Source organism: Chaetodon auriga, chromosome 15, assembly GCF_051107435.1.
Source record: "Chaetodon auriga isolate fChaAug3 chromosome 15, fChaAug3.hap1, whole genome shotgun sequence".
NCBI lineage: Eukaryota > Metazoa > Chordata > Actinopteri > Chaetodontiformes > Chaetodontidae > Chaetodon > Chaetodon auriga.
This window is the reverse complement of record NC_135088.1, coordinates 21287842-21303642: the sequence shown is the minus strand read 5'-3', so window position 1 is coordinate 21303642 and position 15801 is coordinate 21287842. Positions and strand designations below refer to the sequence as shown.

The following is a 15801-nucleotide window of genomic DNA, read 5'->3' as shown; positions in this document are numbered from 1 at the left end:
ATAGCTGCTGAGAGAGAGGAGCTTATCTTCCCACCACAGCTAATATGAGCTTCTCAATTAGATGAAAGGCTCTCTCCCTTTCTCTAATTTTTTGTTCAATTTCTCCAGGCAATTTATTTAGGGTGGGGGGAAAAAAAAGGAGCGGAACCCGAGCAAAGCGTATTGGCTAAACGCAAAACGAGTCATAGCAAGCTCCAGCCAATCAGGCGGAGCTCACAGCATCAACTCAGGCCCTCAGCAACAACATGACTATTTACTGTATGCAAGGGAAAAATCTATTTGGGGTTCATCACCACTCACCCAACAAAACACACACGGAAAAACATCAAATTCACCCGCCTGTGTTCATGAATATAATAGATTTATTTCATTTGGTTGCATTTAAGATTTTTTTTGCACTCTTATCAGTAATTGCAGAAAAATGCAGCATTAAAACCAAACTGTAATAGTCAGATTATTTTCAGTGGCTGCAGAAAAAGCAGCGGCACCGAATGTGTTAATTAAACATGTTAGCTTTTTGAAGGTAGTCAGAGATATTTTTAGACAGTTCACTCTGTATTCTGCATTATGGATTAACTGGGATTATGCAAAGGACCCTTCATGCGTTCACTTATCAGTTTAATTTCTTTGTCCTCTGAATTATTTTTACACAGACTCCCCCCGTATTGTATCTCTCTCTATAGTTGCCGAGTGGAACTAAAGGATTATGCAAGCATTTCCAAAAAATTAGGTTTCCTCACCTTAGACAAAATAATGTAAAGCGCTGGTTGGCAAGACCAATAGAACATTTTCTTTTCAATACTCGGAGTTTGCACGTTGAATGAAATTCTTTCAAGCCATTCAGTTCAAACATATAAATATATCCTGAAGAAAATATTGCAGAATCATTTTGAAACAAAATGATCTTTAAATCTTACATTTAAATAACATGAAAGCCTTATTATCACAATAAAGAGTCATCCAATAATTATAAAGACAACTGTTTTAGGTTTCATTATATTAAATAAGAAAAAAAAAAAAAGTAAGTACATTCCTAAAATCTGTTTTTTTGTTTTTTTTTTTGGTTACTGTAAATAAAAAAGATAAATCTTACATTTAAAAAAAACTGAAAATAAGCAGCTTTGGAATTTCTCTTTTACCTTGAGTATGTAACAAATTAGGTCTTCCTATTACATATAAAACATCCACATAGTATTGTGAAAAATACTTTTATTTAAATAGTTAATTTAAAAAAATAATTAGAATTCATCTTTCAATTCACCATAACTAAAAGAAAGGAATGTCCACAAAACATCAGTTTCTTGTTGATAAGTTCAGTTGGTTCAGCTGATAAATTAATACTATAATGGTGGAAAAATGTTAGATTAGCAAAATGACCTAAAAATAAAAATCTCTCTTCAAATCACCTTTAATAAAAACACGGAGAGTCTGTCTCCAGGCCTCTCACTTCTTGTGGTCCAAACTGATTCTTAATCATCCTTTCTCACCATCTGCTTCTCTCAGAGTCAAGGTTACATATCACAGCTTGAAAAATACTGCTGCAGGAGTGTAGCGATACATGACAGGGCACCTGGGTAAAGATGGGTGAGCTGGCGGGGGGGGGGCTGCACTCTGCATGCAACATGCATTGCTTGGGGATATCACTTCCCTAGCTGCCAGAGACGTCCATCTATCAAGGTGATTTCCCATGGCGGCTTGTCTTGGAAATACCTTTCCACAGGTCACCTTTATACTGGCACCGGCTCCCCACTGAATGAATTCACTTCATTATTTGTAGTTTTGATTAGCATCATGGAGCAGGGGGAGGAATCGTCACTGCGACTACGTTATGATTGACTTGAGGGACATGTAAGGTTGATACCTCATTCTTTGTGTCTGTGCAGATTTGATCTAAATTCTAAAGCAATGTATTTCCTGAACCTGATTTAACTGTATGTTTACTTCTTTTCAGGAAAGAAATTAAATCTATGAATAATAAGATCACAGCACACGCCACAGATGAGGCCTGCGGAGCTTTTGCATGGAAACAACCATGATTTATTGAAATGTTAAAATGTCCGTGTCAACAAAGGGGGACACCGGTGTGCACTTGCATAAAACAATCAAACATTTGTCGGGGAGACGTGGCGATGCCCAATGACATTTAATTTCTTGCCTGTCTCTTGTTATAAGAATCATCATGAGGACGAGAATCTGAAGGCCTGCAGGTCATGAGTCTGCGTTAAAGCTCAAGTCGGGGTTTTTTCCCCTCTCTCTTTCGCTCACTTCCTTGCTGTAAAATGCAGCACAGACAGGGGTAGAACGAGAGAGAGAGAAGGATATAGAGAGGGAGGGAGGGAGGCTGTGAATAGGCAGAGTGAGTGGCATGCATGGACAGCCCCTCTGTCTCTCAAAGACACTGCAGCAGCTGCCTGCACGCGATAAGAGCAACCATTCACAGCCAACTCCCCCTTTTCCTCCTCCTACACACCAACACACACACCAATACACTTTTCTCTGCTCTCTCTCTCTCTGTCTCTCTACCACACACACACACACACACACACACACACACACACACACACACACACACACACACACACGTGTTTAAATGCACATCAGCCTCTCTGCAGGTTCCTACACAGATGCTGTGATTTCAAGCAGCCTTTGTTGCCAGTCAAAGGTCTTCCCTGCAAATCATTTTGCTTTTTTCCAAATTTTCTGACGTCAAACTACAGCAGGGTTGAACGTGGATGAGATGGAGAAGTGTGGGGGGAATCACCTTTCCTTTTTTATCGCTGACAGTGAGCAATTGCATAGCGCTCAGCAGGCAGCAACGCAGGTGTTTCTACAGAGCTGTGACTGACTCTAGCTGTCCACCACATCTAGCACAGAGTATGATTTCTAAAGTTTCTTTTTCTTTTCTCTGGTGTTCTCTGATGACCTTACATACAAAGTGAATGGCTTAAATTCCTCAAAAGCACTGCCCCTTGATGACAGCAGGATGTTTAAGTTACTATCTCTGCACTGCATTTGAGGTCCTGTCATCTCTGTGCCATGTGTGTCATAATTTGCTGTGAAGTGGGTAAAATCGTCGTCTCTGCACTAAAACTGCACGTCACAGTGAATCCCAGAGATATTTAGGCCTGAATGCATCATCCATGTCACGTTGCCTCCTCCCAACCAGACAGGAAGTGATCTCTGTGGTCTTACATCCCTCCCATACAAACACACACAAACTCAAACACACACAATCTGCCCCAGCCCAGCCCTCTCAGCAGTTTAATATTCACTGATTTACATATAGCTGGAACCTCAGAGCTTTATCATACAGACACCCACACAACAAATCTTTTTTTTTTCCAATATCTTACATGTGAATATATCTAACTGCCAGTGACACCCATGCCAGTCACTTTGATCCACTGATAACATCCAGCCCCAAATCCATACAGTCCACAGAATATCTAAGTGCCAATTAATTGGTGGCTCCTTCCACCATTAGCTCATGTTGTGCTTATAGCTAATCTGTATCTTGGCAGGAAGCCATGCATGACCTGGCTTCCATCCAGGTCTGGGAGCCATGGAGGCAGCAGCCATGAACTAGCCCAGCACAGCGCTGAGCGGCCTGGAGAAGATGTGCCAAACTGCAGCGGCACAAAGGAGACCTCACTGTTTATCAAAGATTAAGCAGTGTTTAGTATCTCCCCCGACCCTCCTCCTCCTCCTCCTCCTGCCTGCACTCAAATATACGCATGCGTGCACACACACGCACGCACATACATACACCACCACCTCCAGCTCACACCCTAATTGTTCTCAGCCCCGAGAGTTTAATAAAGAACAAATTGCGGTTATTGGTGAGCAAACAGCACAGTACGGAGGTGGGAGGGTGATCATTGCAGTGCCAGTGCAGTAAAGGGAGAGAAAGGGCATCAGCCAATTTAATTAATATCTCTGTCAGTCTCAGGCTAAGACTGGAGCAGCAGGCTGTGTGGAGAGGGATGTAGTGAGCACACAGAGCATAATCTAATGGTGATGTTTTACGGTGCTACTGGACACTTGTGTCACATCAGTAACATATGATAAGCATGTCATTAGAACCGCCAACTCATATACACAGTCATGTTTTCTACCTGTAGTGTTATAATGAAGCATTCATTACGATGCTTCACTGCGGTGTAAGGTCTGACACAATCATGACACCATGGTAGCATACCAAACACGACTTACTAGACATTTCTGAAATGACTACAGCTGCTTGGATTCAATACAGGGGGGCTCTTAAAGGACCAGTGTGTAAGATCTATTGGCAGAAATGGAATATAAAATTCACAAGTTTGTTTTCATTAGTGTATAATCACCTGTTTTTTCATTACCTTAGAATTAGTCCTTTCTATCTACAGATAGAGAGGGAGTGGGTCCACTTGTGGGGTCCACCATGTTTCTGCAGCAGCCCAGAATGGACAAACCAAACACTGGCTCCAGAGAGCGGCTTTTGCATTTATCACAGGTTAGGCAAAGGGTATTCACCTGGTTGCCATCTGCAACTTCACCGTTAGATGCCACTAAGTCTGATACTCTGGACCTTTAAACAAAATAAATGTATTCTATGCTTACAGAAAGCCACTCATATTTACTCTATGGAGAGGTGGACAATTGCAGTTATTTCATATTTAACTGTAAAACCACGATTCCAAAAAAGCTGTGCTTTGTGATGCTGTATGTAATGAAAATAAAACCAGAATGCAATCGTTTGCCAACAAACTGTGTTCACTGACACAGTGTTCCTGAGCCGATGCAATAATATCCTTTATACAATCATGTGTTCACAAAGCGATGAACCTCACTCCATCCTCCTTGAGCCTTACCAGGATGCCCCTTTCATACCAATCATGATACTATCACCTGTTACAATCAACCTGTTTACCTGTGGAATGTTCTAAACAGGTTTTTGGAGCATTCCACAACTTTCCCAGTCTTTAGTTGCTCCTGTCCCAACTTGTTTGACACATACTGCAACATCAAATTCGGAATCAGCAAAAATCAATGAAGCTGATGAGGTTAAATATTAAACCTGTTGTCTTTGTACCCATGTTAATTAAATATACGTCAAAAAGGATTAGCAAGTTATCACATTCTGTTTTATTTATGGTTTACACAGTGTCCACTTTTTTGGAATTGGGGTTGCAGTAATATGTAATACAATACTGTATATTAGTGATCTAATTGTCTGTATCCTTTTAACTCTGATCTAAACAGTTTCTTGATTGTATGTCCTTTTGTAAAGTGCATTGTAGCTTATTTTTGAAAAGTATGCAATATGTAGATGAAATCATTATTAGATTTTATTTTTTCTATCCATCTCTCTCTCTCTCTCTCTCTATATATATATATCTGCACGAGTAACACAATTATATTATGTACACTTTTATGGGGCTCTGTGTGTGTGTGTGTGTGTGTGTGTGTGTGTGTGTTTTGTTTTGTTTTTTTTTACACTTATAGCCTATCATGCTGCCTGTACGCTGCCCAGCCCAAGTGTATCTACCCGTCATGTTCCCATAATGCTTTGTGGCAGCTGCAGCCAGATTCATGCACACAGGTATTGATTTTCTTCCCAGTTTTTTTTTTTCCTTCAGTGCAACCCTTTATTTATCTCGCTAAGCCCCCGCCACTGGGTGTGAGGAGAGAACCAGCTCGCAGCTTGTGAGAGAACTCAGTGAATTCAACATGAGAGACGCTGACCACATAACCTGGACTTATTTTCATTTATCTGTTATTTATCTGCCATCACTGCTCTGCTGCAGAGTATAATCCTGCTCTGTGTGGGATGCATGTGTAGGTATGTGTGTGTGTTTGTAATGTCCGTCCATCCGTCCATACAAACACTCCATTCTCCACAGGCCACCTGACCCATTTTTCTGAGTGAATAACAAGACTCCATCCAATCATGGGCAGACAGAATGGCGAATACTCTACATCCAGCCTGTCACACGTCAGAGTCCCAAGCCTGCCTGTCGACAGAGTGAGGTAGGGATGGAGGGAGAGCGAGAGAGAGCGAGAGCAAGAGAGAGAGAGAGAGAGAGAGAGAGTTATCCCCTCTCTTCTCTCCCCCTCCTTAACTCCCCTCCGTCTTCCTTCACATGTCCACACAGGGACCAGTAAAACCATTACCCACCCACCCCAGCCCCCAGCTCAAGGTTGTGCTGCACCAATGGCTGCGCTTCCTACATAGCATTCTAAGAAAAGGGCAAAACCGACAGTGAGCGAGCTGCAAGGCTGCTACCAACAAAAGACATTCATTACACCACACTACCTGTAGGCTCCAACACACAGTATATGGCAAATGATTACCTCCCATTCTGCCCTCCAGATAAATGTTTACAGTACAGCAACAGTGATACAGGAGTCACTATCCTCTAAGACTACACTTAGGCTCTGATGCAGGGAGGCAAAACATTTGAATTTATTCAGTGACATAATCTCCCCTTTATTTTCATTTCTGCTGCCATTACACGTTCATGAAATATTTATGTAAACTGATAACATTTTTAACTGTTAACACAGTGTGACCAAACACAACAGCTTCAGGGATGAGTTGAAAACACACAGGTCATTTCAGCTTTGCTTACATCACCCGCCATCAACTGTACGACCCTAAACCCACAGACATTTGCATGGCTCCACACCAGCCTGGCTTTGTAGTGCCTTGAAATGGAGGAGGAGGAATGGAGGAGAAACAGTGGGAACTGTGGAAACACATGATAACGTCCAGCAGCCTTTTGATAGTAACTCTTGATATTTACTTCAAAGGCCCATTATACACAGCCAATTAAACCAACATAGTGTGGCTGGCTCTTCTCCCTCTCGGCAGTGTCTGCGGGGATCGAGACTAGCTGCAGAAATAACTCCAACACACATTCCAAATGTCAACAAACATGAAAGAAACTGTGAAATGCACAAGATGGCTTAGCAAATGGCCAGACTGAAAGTGTTAGAGCAATCTGCAATATCATAAAACAAATGTCTCAACATGCTACCAACCCCGGCAGCATTAACTGGGTAACCTATAATCACTGGTCCTCATTCAGCATTGTTGTGGAAGAATAAGTAGATGTTGAAGGCATGTTTACCCATGTAATAGTTCACATATGTGTGCAAGGGGAGAGCATGAACAAAAAAAGAAAAGACTGAAACGGAGGAGAGACGAGGCAGGGCTGAGCAGAGCAAAGAGAATCTGTGTGATGGCCGACGGCCCCTGTGCTTAACTCGTGTGCTGAATGAAAAGAAGGCCCCGTGTTGGTGTGCATGTTTTTGTATGTGTGTGTGAGTCTCTGCAGTAGTGCTGGGGGGTCGGCCCCCTCTCGGCCGTACTGGTGCTGAATGCAGAACAGGCAGCATCAGGCAAAGGCAAATGACTACAAGGCCTCCTCAGTGACTGCAGCACAGGCTGCACCTGGGGAATGGCCCTGCACAGCAACACAGCCGCAGCCAGCTACAGTCCATCACAACGCATCTCATAAGGCAACCCAACAGGAAGTGCACACATTTCCACCGCGCATGGTCCCTCACAAAAGTACAAGGTTTTTTGAGTGATTTTTTAATGTCTGTCTCACTCAAAATCTAATCACAGTCATCATCTGGGCCTTCCCATCTTTTTAACAGTGCACACTGTTGGTATTTTAAAGGAAACTCAGTCTTTACTGATTTAGGACATGGGTCATTCACCAGACAACAGGACCGTTAACCTACTCACACACACAAATACTTGCACTGCTCCATTCCACCATCACCAACCATTTGGAAACAGCTCTGTACTCCACACATGCTGGATAGGACACCTCAACATAAATTCAGTGTTACAAATCAACACAATTCTGTGCTATTCTTATACATCATATATGATCAAGATGCACAAAATTTAGTAAAAGTAAATTATCACATAATGCAATTACATCAACTGTGATCTCAAATCATTTTCTGTTTTTCTCTATAACCTAAAACAAGAAAAAACAGCGTTGTTCCGACAGAAAGAAGCTTCTCAGTGTGCATCATGTGTTTACTGACCTCCATGTTTACTCATTGTCTGACAGATTGGATTTTCCTGTTCGTCGGCCTGCTGTCAAGTCTTGGATGTCAGAGTTTACCACAACCACACGAGTACAAGACGATGATAAATCAATCTAAGCTTTTAACTGCATTACCACAGACGACGAAAAGACACAAAAATAAACCAAAACAAGATATCCGCCTACATGAGCTACTGTAAAGATAAATATTTCGCGTTTAAAACACCATCTCAACTTTCATACTGTTGTGAAAACTGACATTGTCAACAGCCCATCTGCTTCTCTCATTTCATTTCCCTCACTGACCTCTTAAATTCTCTTCTTTTAGGCCCTGACTTCTGATTACTGTTTGGCATCTTGACAAGGATTAACTCTGCTGGTCAGGCAGCAGTCAGATGAAACGGACATGTTACTGGTGCTTTGATTGGCCACATGCATTGACTGCACCGTGTTTATAGTAACAATGGTAGAAATAATAGGATTATGAAGAGAAATGTGTTATAATGACAACAAATTTATATCATGCAGATATATTTATGGTACTGTCCCTGAAGTAAATATAGTGTATGCAGTATGTATAGGTGGTGCCAATCATTGATCACAAGTGGGAGTCAATCTTGCCATTTGGATCCCTCCTGGCAAAGGGCCTGATTTAAGAGCCTTATCATACAATGACAGATTTTATACAATGATCCTATTGAGTCGAAAACCAGTGAATCCATCACCATCAGACTTGGTCCCAATTGGCTCTAAACAATAACTGAAATCCTCTTAGTCAGGACAATTTGCAGCTCTTGAATTGATGCATTCCCCCAACTTGCCTTGATACTCACATAGATAAGCATTTTATATTGCTGAACACAGATGCACGTAGCAAATGACACACAACTGTTTTTATAGTGAGTCACAGGTGAGACTACTGGCCACCGTTCAAACTCAGATACTTTCCTGTTCTGAACCTTTAATCGAATTACAATTAATTACAATCTTAAGGCAATTTCATTCGACAAAGCGGTGATGAGTGAGTTTAGCTGAAGGGTCATGGCTAACAGCAGTTTATCCTTATCCTTATTTCCACACATTTGGTTGTTGCACAGAATAGAACAGAAAACAAAATCAGTCCTTATCAAGAAGTGATTTAGTGTAGTACTGTAGTTTATAAGAGAATGGAAATGAGAAAAATGTGCCCTGTATGTGGAAATAATTAAACTTGTTACCAAAGCAAATTAATGTGTCACCAAGTTTGTTGATACAAATGCACGGGAAAAAAAATGTCTGGCCTCATTAGCAGATGGTATCTTGTTTTCCCCAGTAAAACAAGTTAGAGTCAATATTGGAGCGTGAACTGTATATTTTCAACAGCAGTTCCATTAAAACCCTTGACCACTATACAACCAATATATCAGACAGCTATACGGCACTGTTACTTTTATTGGATGTCCTGACTGAATGCATTTTTCATCATAATTTTCCATTCTTTTCTAATGGACACTGGGGCTCTTTAAGTGGTTCTTTGTTAGCCTACCCTGCAACATCTCAAAAGGTTCTACGTCCAGTGAGACTTACAGAGGGCCTGTCTGATGCGCCCTGCACATCATGCTACACCTTCCAATCTGAAAAGCCAATTTAATTATTCATGGCAGAGACAGAAAAGCTACATTTCACAAACTTTTTTGTTTGAAGTCCAAGTGTTGATATTATTTTTGTGCATTAAAAATTAAAAAGTCCAAGCTAGGTCATCGAGATGAGGAGTTGGGCCATCTTGTGTTGAGATGTCAGTTAGTGCGCATGCAGGCTCACAGAAATGGATACACACACACAAAGTGCACTAAAAATGTGTGTAGTAGAGGATGAGGGGAGTGGACGGTGTGTCAGTAGAATGCGTGCACTGAGACGTGAATAAAGACCATTTGCTCGTGGATTCATAGGCTTCCGTCATCCATTATTTAGCATGGAGAAGAGCAGTGGATTGGTGGTGGGATGATTTTTCTGACAGCGTTTACATGGCTGACGGCTACAGATGTGAAGATTTTTACCGCTCGAGATAAACACTTTGTTTTGACAGTGCTAAAACTTTTTTTTCCAGCAATCCAAACTATTCAGTTAAAACTTGCAGCCATATTGTAAAACAATTCAGCGATTCGGTTCAAAAAGTCCAAAAATCTATTCAAAATGAGAAAACCTACAGTACAGCAAATATTCTATCAGCAACATAACCCTTGGATATACCCATATCTGAGAAACACGCTTGCGGCAAATCCATTTATGGACAATTAAGAGATTGCTATAGATTTCAACATGGCTGATTTCGCCTCAGCGGACAAATGTGAAACGTCAACAAAAAAGCAGTCGCTAGCCAGCATTTGCCCTCCATCCAAAAGCAAAATGACATTAGCTCTTGTCTATTGAGTTTGCTAAATGCCCCACATAAAGTGAATTTGCCCCCCAGGGCTGGGAAACAATCACGCAGGCGAGCGTTCCATTTAAGTGATTTGAATGATCGGAGTGCTGCAGTGCTTCCTATCAGCCAGAGAAATGGGTCAATACACTGAGACTAAGTGACATGGCTGGCAGCCTGCGCTCTTGTGGAAGACCAGGCAGAGGAAGAGGAGTGGGACCTCACTGTCATTGGGTCAGACAGATGTGGATACACAGACACAGACACAGACACACACTCACACACACAGAATGGGTCTGGCTAGCTAGATCATTACAGTTAAGTCAGACCAGACACACCTCTGCTGTCACACAGCTCTCCACATGACAGAAACCACTTGTAATTTGGCCAGGATAAACTTCATTTATGGTGTTACTAACAGTGTTTTAGGGAACAGTATGATGATGACAAACAAAACCGGGACCCTCTGTCACAATCTTGAAGTACTGTTGATGTTACAGCATCTCTCAAAAATAAGACCCTGTTTCCCATAAACTGAAGAATATGCAGCTCTGGCTTGTCTCTCGTTGTACGACTGCTGGATGTATCTCCATTTTTTCACACCACTCACTCCTGTCATTGTAAACATGGCATAAAAGCTTATAGCAGCCCACTTAAAACCATAAAGAAATCTCCTTTTGCGCTGTAAAACCATTCAAGAGATTTCCAACCAGAGCTGACATGATGGCTCATGATGATTTGTCCCCATCTGTTGTGCTGTATTAGTATACCAATATCTAAATTCATCTGGTAAAACGTCTAAATTCTAAACTACATCGTAATTAAATCAAATCAATCAATCTCTCATAACAATCAATGAATAATAATCTCACAAGATTATCTTTGCAAAGAGGCAAACAGATCCACATCAGCATCTACATACTGATGCTGATGTCACATTACCAGATATGTTCACTTGGATTTTTAACTTTCACACATTAGCTGTTGCACTAAAGAAAGATGCCACAACTTACTTTCAGCGTTGATTGACATTGTGTCTTTCTCCCACGACACAACAGTGATGTAGGCCTCCACTGAGGCAGGGATAATGCACTTGAAGACCGCCACATTGCCTCTCATGGCTTTCTGGTCCTCCACACGGACAGTGTAGGGCTCTCGTAGGACTGGGAGGAGGGGACACACAAACGTGTTGTTTAAGACACTGAAAACTAATAATATTGAGCGAAGACAAGCTACTCCTCATTGCGAACCATGATGGTTTGGGTTGCAACATAGCACAGGTGTAGACATTCATGACATTCAGCAGAGAAACTGACCAGCCTTAATGTGGACATCTTGGCTCCTGATTCTCCCTGAGGGGTTCTCCGCTGTGCAATAGTAGGTGTTGTCATGGATGAGTTTGCTGAAGCTGGAAGGGGGGATGTGGAAGATCTGAAGGGTGCCATTGGGGTGCACATGGCGGATCCCTGGCACATCATAGATCTCCTCGCCGGTGGCCAGGTACCAGCGCAGTGAGACAGGGGGCACGCCTGCGGCGGGACAGGGCACCGATGTCCCTGTGGTGCTGGCAAACACTACCTCTTGCACAGATGCATTGACAAAATATAAGCTGGAACGTAGATCTTCACAGAAAACTGCAGGGAGAGAAAGGAGATGTTAGAGAGTAATCAGATTTTTTTCATTACTTCCTTTAAAAGCTTTGTACAGCAAAAGTCTTTATATAATCAAACTGACAAGCTGTACCCACCATTGTTAAGCCCCACCACATAACAGAATAACTATTATATTTGAAGTTGTACTATCCTGCATCTCTGCTTTGCTCTGAATTTAGGCCGAGTGTGTTTTTCCCTGGTTGACCATTGTGTTTGTGCTCACTGCAGTGGAGGGAGATTGCAGGAGTGTGTCTCCTGTTGTCTACGAAGAGAAATTGCAGCAAAGCTCTGGGACAGCAGCAGAGGATGTGAAATAACAGAGCCAGCAGAGCGCCAGACCTGCCTGCACAACATGCATGCCTGTAGCCACACCCTTCCTCTAAAACATGCACATCTGTGCACACGACAGCAAAACTAATGGATTTGTCGATTGAGAGAAAAATAATCCGCCAACTTTTGATAATCGATTAAAGTCATTTTTCAAGCAAAAATTGTGAAGAAATGACAAACATTCTCTGGTTCCTGGTTCTTCCCGCATGAAAGGATTTACTGCTTTTTTCTGTATATAACTGAAAACTCACTGTTTTTGGGTTTTGGTCCCTATTGTTGTTACTGTTCAAAAGCTAAACAATTAGTCCATTAAATAATCAGCAGATGAATTAGCCCTGCAGAATGAAAAAAAAAAAAAAAAAAATCCAATCCTTTTCTGCACAAAGCAGCAAGCTTTAAGGGCAAACACAACCCAACAAAGTTCTTGGAAATCCAGTGAGTTCTTGTTGCCTGTTTAGGGGTAATGTTCCAACAATAGATGCAGTTCTGAGTAAATGTATGATGGGAAAACTGATTATTACTCAAGCTTCATAATCATCTTAAGCACAAATAGTCCATGTATAACAGGAGTAACTATGTCATTCTGTGTGAGCAAAAATGTTCATATGATCAGATTGGTGTGTCAAGGTTTTATATGTCCTCTGTTTACTGTTTTACTGTTGTTGTGTTTACCCTCACGCAGCCAAACAACCATACATTCTCTCTTGACAAACTCATTTGCATCTATGCTTTCATCAGAATTAAAAGCTGTCATAGCTTCCGTCGCTTCCAACAGGTTTACTCTTGGATCTAAATAAGTGATCTATCACTGTAACAATTATATTGTTGCTGTGGTGTCAAACACTCACTGAGAATCTGTGTCCATAATTAAAAATTGGATATTGGCAAAAGAAGAAAAAAAAAAAAAAAAGCCCTAAAAGCTGGTATGCAGTCAATTTGTCATGTTCATCTCCACAGTGTGCAGCAGAGGATGTTTCCAAGTCATCTTAACTGATGAAGCAAGTCAATGTAATGTGATGCACTTCTCCTGTAGTAAGTTACTGTGTTGGATAAAAACTGACAATGCAACTCCTTGCTGTAATGGACAACCCACACTGCTGGCCCGAAGCCAGGATATGTACACTGGCTGGATCCCAAGGAAGGGTGAAGGACTTGTTTGATCCATCCACTGCCTTTTGGAATTTTCCCTGTTATTTGAGTTGTGGAGAAAATAAATAGGCATAATATAAGATAACTGCAGAATCCCCATTGTATCAAACTTCTATAAATCTGCAGTTTCGAGGACACTTTCTCGACCATTAGTGTCACTTCTTGCCGTTACTGTCTCTCTCTGCCTTCAGCACAGTCTTGATTCCTCTGCACGAGAGGAGACAGCATGCATGTACAAATGAGTGACGCCATAGTCACCAATTTTCTGATGGACAGGTGATTAACTGAATCAATCATCACTACATTCATAGCGTGATTAATTATTATGCCAATAGGTGCCAGTACATCCAACAACAGTATTCTGTCTATTGCTTTTTAGGGCGAGGAAGAACTCTGAGGTTGTTTGACTGTTTGAACTCCACAGCAAAACTATAAACATGAACACCTTTAAACAACCTGTGTTTTAACCTAGTCCTCAAAACCTCATTCTTTGATAGTAAATACAATACAGTATGTATTTTATGTCCATTCCAGTTGTAATTACACTCAAAATGGTGGGCTTCGTTAGCAGCAATGGCTAAAAGTTGAAGCAGGTATTTCTCTGCAGTATTCTTTTCACTTGTTTCCACAGTTCAGACAGACCACTGTCCTAATGTATGATGGCATACATAGTGCATTGCAACTAACTCATGCAAATAGATGAAAATGCAATCCAATGAAAAAAACATCTTCACCTATTTGATAATGAGGCATAACAAAACAAGCTGCAAATAGAGAAAAGTGTCCAGAAATGCAGAAAGTTGTACCCAACCAAACTGAGCTGAGTCAAAAAATAAAGGAACTTATGCTTGAACATGCAAGTATCACAGTCTATATTTAGCACACACCTGTCAACGTTGGGATTTGAAAACAAGGGAAATTTTCCAGTGCCCCACCCTGGCCCATCCCACCACCCACACACAATGAATCCTAAAATCACTACCAGACAACCACATGCTTTAAAATATCAGAGCAACAAGGACTGAGTTAACTAGTTCCTACAGATACCGGGTTAAAAAGGAGCAAAGGGCACATAGATTTAGAACTTGTTTTATTTACTTACTTGGGATATGTACACATCACTTACAAATTATGCTTCAATTGTGATGTTGAGAGAGGCAAAAAATATGAGAGGTCTACAGTAAACAGTTTACAAAATATTCAAACAAGAGCAAAGTGGCAGAGAAGGGTAAAATATGGGAGAATCCTGTGAAAAACGGCAGGATTGACAGGTCAGATTTAGCCCAACTGACATAAATGGGGTGGATAAAGTAATAGAAGCACGTCAGGACTACAAAATAAAAAAAGTGGAGCTTCCAAAGTGACCTCTCTACACTTAAATCAATAACTCTATAAAACTGAACATGGTAAGCCTTGTGAAGGTTCTCTTTTCTAAACGCTAGTTACAGAAGATGTTATCTTCATTTGCTTGTGTTTTCTCTATGTTTTCACTTGGACAGTGACAGGGTCTGTCATCACTTAGATGTATGAGCTATAAAGTTGGCCAGTAATAGTTTGTGTTTCAGAAGATCAGATCTGAGTGAATTCTGCCTTTTCAAGACCATACAAGGATAACAGCAGATTGGTACTAACATGTAGCACAGCTTTAGCTTAGTGTGTCTACGTAGATAAACAAAGTAAGGAGTGTTAAGTAGATGGAAGGTTCATTTCATTGAAGCCAGTTACATCTAGAGTAAATCCTTTCATGTGAGAACCAGAAAGAAATGCTAATTTGCAAACGATAATTCCACAGTGAACAGTGATGATACAGGTGGACCATGAAAGCTAACGTTCACAGTGGTATTCTGCAAACAGCCACTGTCAGTAACCTACTGTAAATATTCAAGACATCTCTTCTGCATCTCTGCAGTCTCTGCTCTCTCTATCGTGGGCTCTCCCCTCCTGTCGCCTGTCTGCCTGCCTGCCTGCCTGTGCGACAGCTGCCAATCCCCCCTCCCCGGAGACCAAACATTTTAGCGCTTCATAAATTCCTAATGAGCGCACTCAAATCACCGGCCACTTCCACCCACTGGTCGTTCAACCTGTTACGACAAACAAACACCATGGCGTACACATGTTTCCACACATTTCGAGCTGCACTCGCTTCGCACATGCAGCACTCTGAGGCCCAGGCCTGGAGGTGTTGAAAGGCGAACAGCTGTAGTTGTCGACAGAAAAAAAGGCA

The 15801-nt window shown here is 41.5% G+C and overlaps 1 protein-coding gene across 4 annotated transcripts in view; it reads right to left on the bottom strand.

Moving 5' to 3' along the window:
• The window catches only part of LOC143332724 (cell adhesion molecule DSCAM-like), a 98201-nt gene that overhangs the window by 61296 nt on the left and 21104 nt on the right, over positions 1-15801 (bottom strand). For all 4 annotated transcript variants that reach the window (XM_076750483.1, XM_076750482.1, XM_076750480.1 and 1 more), the window contains exons 2-3: positions 11763-12080; positions 11460-11609 (exon numbers count right to left, since the gene is read on the bottom strand). In XM_076750483.1, coding sequence (XP_076606598.1) covers positions 11460-11609; positions 11763-12080 — 468 coding nt within the window. The remainder of the gene's footprint in view (positions 1-11459; positions 11610-11762; positions 12081-15801) is intronic.